General features: G+C 35.6%; 1 protein-coding gene across 1 annotated transcript; it reads right to left on the bottom strand.

The window, feature by feature from the left end:
- Positions 1 to 230: 230 nt before the first annotated feature.
- On the bottom strand, positions 231 to 1,339 carry LOC149188953 (chitinase 2-like). Its single transcript, XM_089413126.1, has 2 exons — positions 1,189 to 1,339; positions 231 to 1,084 (listed from the first exon to the last, which is right to left on the bottom strand). The coding sequence occupies exons 1-2, from the start codon at positions 1,259 to 1,261 to the stop codon at positions 243 to 245; spliced, it is 915 nt and encodes a 304-aa protein (XP_089269252.1). The 5' UTR covers positions 1,262 to 1,339; the 3' UTR covers positions 231 to 242.
- Between the last annotated feature and the right edge of the window lie 6,696 nt (positions 1,340 to 8,035).

Genomic DNA, 8,035 nt, shown 5'->3' with positions numbered 1-8,035 from the left:
CTATAATTGTGGCGATTGGCTTTTTTACTTATTGGGAATATTCTATAATCGTGATTGGTTTTTTACTTATTACGAATATTTTTCTTCATTTTAAAAGATAAACTCATAAAAACTTATATCAAAACCAACTGTCGGTTACAATGCAATTGGAACCCAAATATTTAATCCTTTAGTTATTATAGGGCATCGTCTGAGTGAGTGATGATTCGCTATGATAAGTAGCCGCTATCAAATCAATCCAGTCACGCCAAAAGAGCTTCTGCTTGCTTTTCATATTTGAAGCCATTAGACTTTGACTTGTCTGCACACCACACAAAGATGCCCTCCAATTCCCCCTTCTGCTTCAGCATCTTGCATGCCCGAAAGAACCCATGATCGGGCAAGAGACCTCCAGCGCCTTTCTCTGTACTAAAACTAACCAGTATTCTCCCTCCCTTGTACAGAGATGCCTGAGTATTGTAGTGCTGGATGAACTGAGAAACCGTGGTGCTGGCATCGTACGCGTAGAACTGGAAGTTAACGTAGTCAATCACGTGCCCGTATTTGCCCCATAAGGCTGTGTAATGGGACTGCACAGCGCCCCTGTCTTCGAAGGGGGCGATGGACGCGAAGGAGATGACTTTGCTCCGCTTTAACCGCGTGATCAACTGCCCGATGCAATTTACAAACGTGTTATCGTCGGCCTGAAAATGCTCGTAGTCGATGTCGATGCCATCGAGATGGTATTCTTTGATTATCTTCGACAGCGACGTGACAGCGTTGTTAACCCACGAAGACACCGACGATGGCTTGAACTGGACAGGGTGACCGTTGCCCACGCTATCCCCGCCTAAGCTCAGCGCGACCTTCACGTTCTTGTGTTGGGCCTTTATGGCCTGCACGGCCTTGGGAGTCAGGCTGCCGGTGTCCCAGAAGATGTTGAACTTTCCGTTTGTGGGAGAAGGGGAAGCGGATCCGGTCGTATAATCGATGGCGAATGAGAGAATGAAGTGGACCTCCACCCTCGGATTGATTGGCACATCTGAAAATTTCACGCCGTTGCTGAAGGCGCCTATGTATTCCCTCAAGATATGGCCGTTCGCTCCTGCACACAGATGCACACAAATAGAAGAATGTTATGTTATGCCTAATAATTTTCATAAACAAAACAAGTTTAAGCAATTCTGGATTCCAAAAGCGCTTCCATACCCATAGCGATAGGAAGCAGATTATGCAGCAAAAGAACAATAGCCAGAAGTTTGCGTATCTCCATGGAGGCCATTACTACACGCAGCAACCGCTCTGGATTGATTGATATTGTTATCGAACGCAATACCAGATTGATTTATAATGCGTTACCATTCTGAGCCTCTTTATATAGACCCCTGAAAAGATCAATCGTGTTTATGGTGAGCGTGAATTGATTTGGTCAAAACTTAGTTGTCGACGTTAGCGATAGAAAAAGCAGTGGTGCAGCAAAGGTCAAGGATTCATGGTATGACTAAGTGAACGAATACGATGGGGCTGGATAAGCTCCAGGAAAAGGAAAATTCTAGAATATGGTATCTGAATGATTCCTTAATAAGTTCACAGATTCATTTCTTGGAAATTTTGTAAAATTTGTTAATAATTGCTATGAAAAGTCGAGGATTCATGTATGATTAATTGAACGGATACGATGGGGCTAGATAAGCTCCCGGAAATTTCTAGAATATGGTGTCTGAATGATCCTTAATAAGTCCATAGATTCGTTTCTGGGATTTTTTCTAAAATTTGTTAAAAAGTTCTATGAAAAGTTTCAAGAAATTTATTACAATCACAAATTTGATAGAGTATTAAATTTATTTATATATTTAAAAAATTATAATTTTATTACAAAATATTATTATTAATGTAAAAAGAAAAAATAAGTCCACACAATTATATTTTATTTTATCATTTTAAGTTTGAATCTGTCATTTTTTAAAGAGAAATACACGCTGTTAACTATTACACCCATTCAACTTAGTGTGATTGAAACCAAATACAATATTCAAATAATTTTTTATCACTTAAATACCATCAAACCACCTATTAAGAGTGTCACTCTTTAAAACTCACATAATCTCTCACAAAAAAACAAACTAACTAAACTAAACTAAACTCAAATTCAAATTAAATGAATAAATTCTAAAACAGTAAATTCTGATTAAAAAATAAATTCCCAAAATGTACTGTCCATCTATTAATTCACGCACCTTCATGAATAAAACATAATTGTTACGTTCGACAATAAAAGGAGCATTGTCAAGTCTTGATGTTCGAAAGCGGCGACTGACGATGTGGAATATAATATAACGTAGTTGACCCGTAAGTAGTCGATGCAGTTAGGGCTCATTTCACAAAAACGGGACTGGGTTAGGGCTCTGGCGTTTCGGCGATCGGGCCGTCCTTGTCTGGGAATTGAATTGAACGAAGCAAAATCCAAAATAAATTCCCACGATCAACGCCGTGAGCGTTAGCTGCAAATATGGGTAGGGTTGCTGCTTCGCTGTAAGGCTGGCGCCGGCCCTGTCTTAGGGACGTCGTTGTCTCCCAAATATTACCTCTTATTACAATTCCTTAGTTGAGAAATATTTTGCTTACTCGGTAAACCTGACTCCGTATTATATTAATGGCACCAAACCCAACCCAAGCTTGAGTGCAGCCTATCAGTTAAATTGTATATCAACCTATCAGTTAAATTGCAATAATGGTAAATTATAAGAGTTAATAATAAATTACTAGGTGTAAAATATCTTTTTGGTACCAGGAATTTACCTTTGATTACAATTACTCTGGTTAGAAATATTTTGCTTACTCTATTATAGGTAAACCTAACTTTGTATTATATTTGGCAGACAAATTTGTGGTGAAATTTTGATTTATGTTATTTAAATTCATTTTTTAATTATATATATGCATTCCCCACTTTAGAAAATTTCTAGGACACTTCTAATATGCAGAGTTTATTCATCAAACTTGTAATTTCAATAAATTCCTGCAAAATTTTAGATAAATTAAACTAAAAAAATCCACCAAAAAATAAAAATAATCCATATAATATTAAATTACCCTCATTGTAAATTATAATAATAAATTACCATTCACAAAGTATCTTTTCGGTATCACCTCGGATTACAATTACTCAGGTTAGAAATATATTGCTTGCTCTATTATAGGTAAATCTGACTTATCTATTTCAACAAACGAATGTGGGCTCGAAGAATTTCAATTTCATTTTAAATAAATAATGGACAAGATTTGCTTTGAAGGGAATGTTTTTAATCGAATACATTTATCAGCCATCATCCTATTGGTTTTTTTGTTTTTTCATTTTCATTTTAAATTTCATTCCAATTTTCCTCCACCTCAGGTTGATCGCCCTCCCTCCACTTGTTGAATCCACAGGTTTCGTTTCCACTTACCCTATTTGAATTGTTGTCCATCGGTTGATCGCTCTCCCTCCACGCATTTGAATCCACACATTATTGTTTCCACTTACCCTATTCGAATAGTTGTCCATGGACAGGTTTCAATTCCCGTTTTGATCACAAGTTTGTTCATGTTTCTCTCCTGGCTCATTATGAACATGCACAGATGGGTTCATTGGTATCGCCCCACGTCCCTTTGTTATTAAGGTATGTCCACTTTATTGATTTGTATTATTAATCATTACAGTTCATGCTCCTGCATCACAACAATTTGCAATATTAATTTTTGCTAGTCATGCTTCTGAGTTACATTGATTGCTAGTCATGTTTCTGTGTCAAATTTCTATGGCTTAAATTGTTTTTTTAATTATAAATATGGATTTGATATTTTGAAAAATTTATTGATATAGAATTTGCGATTTTAATAAATTTACATTTTAAATAAATTAGATCATAAAATAAATTATAAAAATTTACAAAATTTTTATTAAAAGACAAATCACATAAAAATTGTCAAATCTATATTTATTACCAATAAAAAAGAAATTTTATCTAAAAATAAATTTTAATTTTAAAAAAGTTAGTTTTAAAATATTATAAAAACTTTATAATTTTTTTTTGTAGTTTTAATTGAAACCAATTTTTTTTCACCAAAAACCAATTACAATATAACTAACCTAGGTATGCTTCTAAAAATTATATTTATATAAAAAAAAAAAAAAAAAAAAAAAAAAAATTATATCTATATATATATATATATATATATATGTTATTGATGTAGAAAATTGAAAATATATCATATATTTAGAGATAATATATTATATTCTATTTTATTTCTTTTTGTAAATATGGTGGGACTACATCTTCATCATCTCTAATATATTATTCTTATAGGCAAGGAATTGAACTCCTGACTTCACATCAAGGAGGAGTTCCTTCACAAAGCACTCGATCACCTTCATATCAAAAAATTCTTAGCTTAATTATAAATAATTATATATCAAATTTTTATCCTAAATATGATTAATGAATATATAGTATTTTACCCTAAATATAATTAATGAAAGAAAGCAATCATAACTAATAAAATATGAAATGATTTCTTTGTATTTTTTAAATTTTAAAGTTAAATTTAAATTTATTAATATATTATTAATTTCATTCATATTTTACTATAATAGAATTATAATTATAATTTAAGATAACAGTTTTTATTAAAAAATTATATATTTAATAATAAAAAAAAAATAATGTAAATTTAATAAAATGCTAATTAAATGAAATGATTTTTTGTGATTTGAAAATTTCCATACATGTATATATTTTAAGTGTAAAGTGAAATGGCTAATAAAATATGAAAGGATTTTTTGTATTTTGAAAATTTACATATATATTTTAAGTGTAAACTTTAAAGTGAAATGGTTAGTAAAATATATATTTTTTGCGTTTTGAATATATATATAAAACTTTGTTAATTAGACATATTCCTCCCCTATGGCTACCTATACCTTCCCTTTAACATATTGAGTAAATGTTGGCATTCTCTTAGGTTCCTTACTTAGATAAAATGTGACATGGGGATATAAGAGAAAGCAGACTAAATCGGGGTAACTGAAAAAATGATGCTCACATATTCCAATGCATAGACACAAAACCAAATAATTAAAAAAATTGGGAAATAAAGCCCTCACCAGGCCTAAGATAATGTAAACTCACTCAAAAACTCAACACCCCACCAAAAACAGATTAACCATATATACAACCAAGACCAACCATATATATAACCAAGACCAGTCAACTAACTATCATGCAAATTAACTAAACAAATTTTAGTTTTAAATTTTATAAAAAAATTAGTTTAAAGCTTAAAATTTACATCAAAAAATTCACTTTCAAATTTTATAAACAAAAAAAATTAAGAATAATAATCAACTCACTATCATTCAAAAGAATTAAGAATAATAATCAAATCATTATTATACCAATTACCTAACCTAAACAGGTTTTAGTTTTAAATTTATAAAAAAAAAATGTTTGGTTTCAAGTTTAAAATTTACATAAAAACTTTGAATTTAAAAAGTGATAATTGAATTTTATGCGAGACAATCTAGAGTGATAATTGATGTGGGAAACTACACTCCCAAATATAAGATCAACAAGAAGGCTTGCACGACAGCTAGTCTCTGCCTTAAGCACAGTGAGCAGGTGGTTGAGGACTGCATGGTTGTCAGGTTTAGACACACGTCCTAGCAAGTCGGCAAGCAAGCCCTTGCTCGGTTTCTCTCGATCAGCCCACCAAGCGATCTAATTAATCCTAGCTAGGCCGGCCATCTAGCCAGGATTTCCCTTATCCGACAACTTGGCTTCTTGATCCACACAAATATAGCAAAGTTCTCTCATACGACCAGCAGTGTGTAGTATCATTGGCAGGTTTGATTTATAGAAACATATCGAGTTTGGCGGTTTGATGGGAGACCACCACTAACGGGGGAACTAGCTAGTTACAAAGAGTGGAAGAATCATTCATAACTGAAATCAATTCAACTGTTGAATACTCAGAAGAAGGGGCGAGGGGACCAGTTCCATGACCAATCCTAGAAGCAGATGCACCCAAGACCACCAGCTTCGGTGTCCTCGTCTGAGGGTGGTAAATTTGAAAGTGGGGTGTTTGGCAGTAGCGAGGCCAGCTAAGCTAGACAAAGCCAGTAAGCTAGTAGAGAAGCCAGAGAAGCGACACTCCTGGAAGCCAAGAAGATAGAAACACGCAAGCCAGTAAAAGAAATTTATCTAGACACTATGGGCCGAGGAAGGGTTACTATGTCTATCTTGGTAGGCGTAGGTAGGTTTGGCAGGCAAATGTGGGGAACATCTTATGCGCTCTCTCATCGTCTTGCTCTTGATTTGGATCGTTCAGAAGGTCGAGGCCCCTTCAATAAATAAGTAATTAATCCAAGCACCAACATTTATGTATGTGAAGGATCTATCAAGCAAGGGTCAGGGGTGTGATGCCAGCCTCGGGTTTTCAGGTTTAGATACACGTCTTAGCACGTCGGGAAGCAAGCCCTTGCTCGGTTTCTTTCAACCAGCCTACCAAGCAATCTAATTAATCACAACTAGGCCAACCAGCTAGCCAGCAAGCTAAAGAAGCCAAGTTGTTCCGAAGCCAGCCTGAAGCAAGCCAGCCAGGTTTTTGGCCCCACCACGAGAGACAAGCCAAGCACCACAGAGATGTGGTTGAACATAATGCATCACAATGCATGATTGAAACATGGCTGAAGAGCAGGACAATGGTGACAGGCACCATTCTATGTTAATCTTGTGTGTTGGATAGCTGAGTGAAAAAGCTTTAAAGTTTGGTTAGTACTTGTAGTAGGAGCAAACATGAGCTAAAGTTCTCTCAACTGTCAATGAGACTGTCTATCAGCGACATCTTGTCTATTCACAACGTCCTTATCAGCAACACACCATCTCTCAGATGCTCCTTCTCGAGTTGTACTGTTGTTGCGATGATGTTGCACAGAGGTAGCCAGGGTGGAAGAAGAATTTATTGTGATGATGTTGCACAAAGGTGGCCAAGGTGGAAGAGGAATTACTTCCAGAGGTGGGCGCCTGGTTTTTCATGGCTAAAGGTGTGAGAGACATGCTCCTCATTACTTATTGGATTTGACCTATTATTTATGAAATCCTACCAATTGGTGGGAAATGGCATCATTGCTCTGCTCATAAAGTAGCATGACGTCACAACGAAAGAAACAGCTCCACAACACCAGAACTGGGTCAATCAGAGAGAGTGATTGTATCAAGAAAGATAAGAGCGTGATACTCTGTATGAATGTTCAGCTCAGTGATTCTATTCATCCCCAGGGGATCGAAGTTGGCACATAGGAAGAATCCCCAGAACCGTAACCATGACAGTCCCCCCTTCGAGAGAAAGCCAATTGGGTAGATTGAGATTGGGTATGTATGCATTCTTTACAAATCTGGAAACACTGTACTCCTTGCCGCTTTCTTGAAATTGCTTTCACCTACAAATTTTCACCATTGTTGCTTTCTTGAAATTGCTTTCAACTACAAATATACAAGATGGTTCCATCTGGTAAATATTGTTAACGTTGTTATCTTGCCTCTATTGTCTTTGTAGGTGAACACTGGAAACAGTTTAGATTTGTCACTACACATGCGCCGCCCCTCTATTGCCTTTGTAGGTGAATAGTGGACATGGTTCAGATTTGTCGCTACACATGGTTGTAGGCTGGGGCAGCTCAGAGGGTTTGGGGGAAATTAAAAACCATAGTTCCACCATAAATCATTTGAGGCGTTAACATCTTGGGATCATGCAAGGATTCGAGCCCCGTATAGCCTTTGAAAAGAGAGAGGCGTTGGGACAGAGACTGGAGAGCAGGTTTCCAAATGGATATAAGTAAGAGTCATTTCCTAAGTATGTTAGCTTTCTCTACAAGCATGAAATCAAATTCAGTTCACGGCCAGAGGTTCAGGTCAGGTCAATACGGAGGCTAAGATCAGGGAAGCGATAGGAAGAGGAAGTTTGTAGAAATAAAAAGGAACTGGCACTCTGCTAGATCAACTTAAATGGAAAGGTAATG

This window comes from Pinus tabuliformis, chromosome 3_1 (assembly GCF_031772625.1).
Source record: "Pinus tabuliformis cultivar Carrire ecotype Pingquan chromosome 3_1, CPIR1, whole genome shotgun sequence".
Lineage (NCBI taxonomy): Eukaryota > Viridiplantae > Streptophyta > Pinopsida > Pinales > Pinaceae > Pinus > Pinus tabuliformis.
This window is presented reverse-complemented; position numbering and strand designations above follow the sequence as displayed.

Excerpts from the sequence above, each read along its gene's own strand:
- LOC149188953 (XM_089413126.1), bottom strand. The coding sequence starts at position 1,261 with ATGGCCTCCATGGAGATACGCAAACTTCTGGCTATTGTTCTTTTGCTG. Across the intron at positions 1,085-1,188 it reads TCTGCTTCCTATCGCTATGG|GAGCGAACGGCCATATCTTG; the intron begins GTATGGAAGCGC and ends ATCTGTGTGCAG.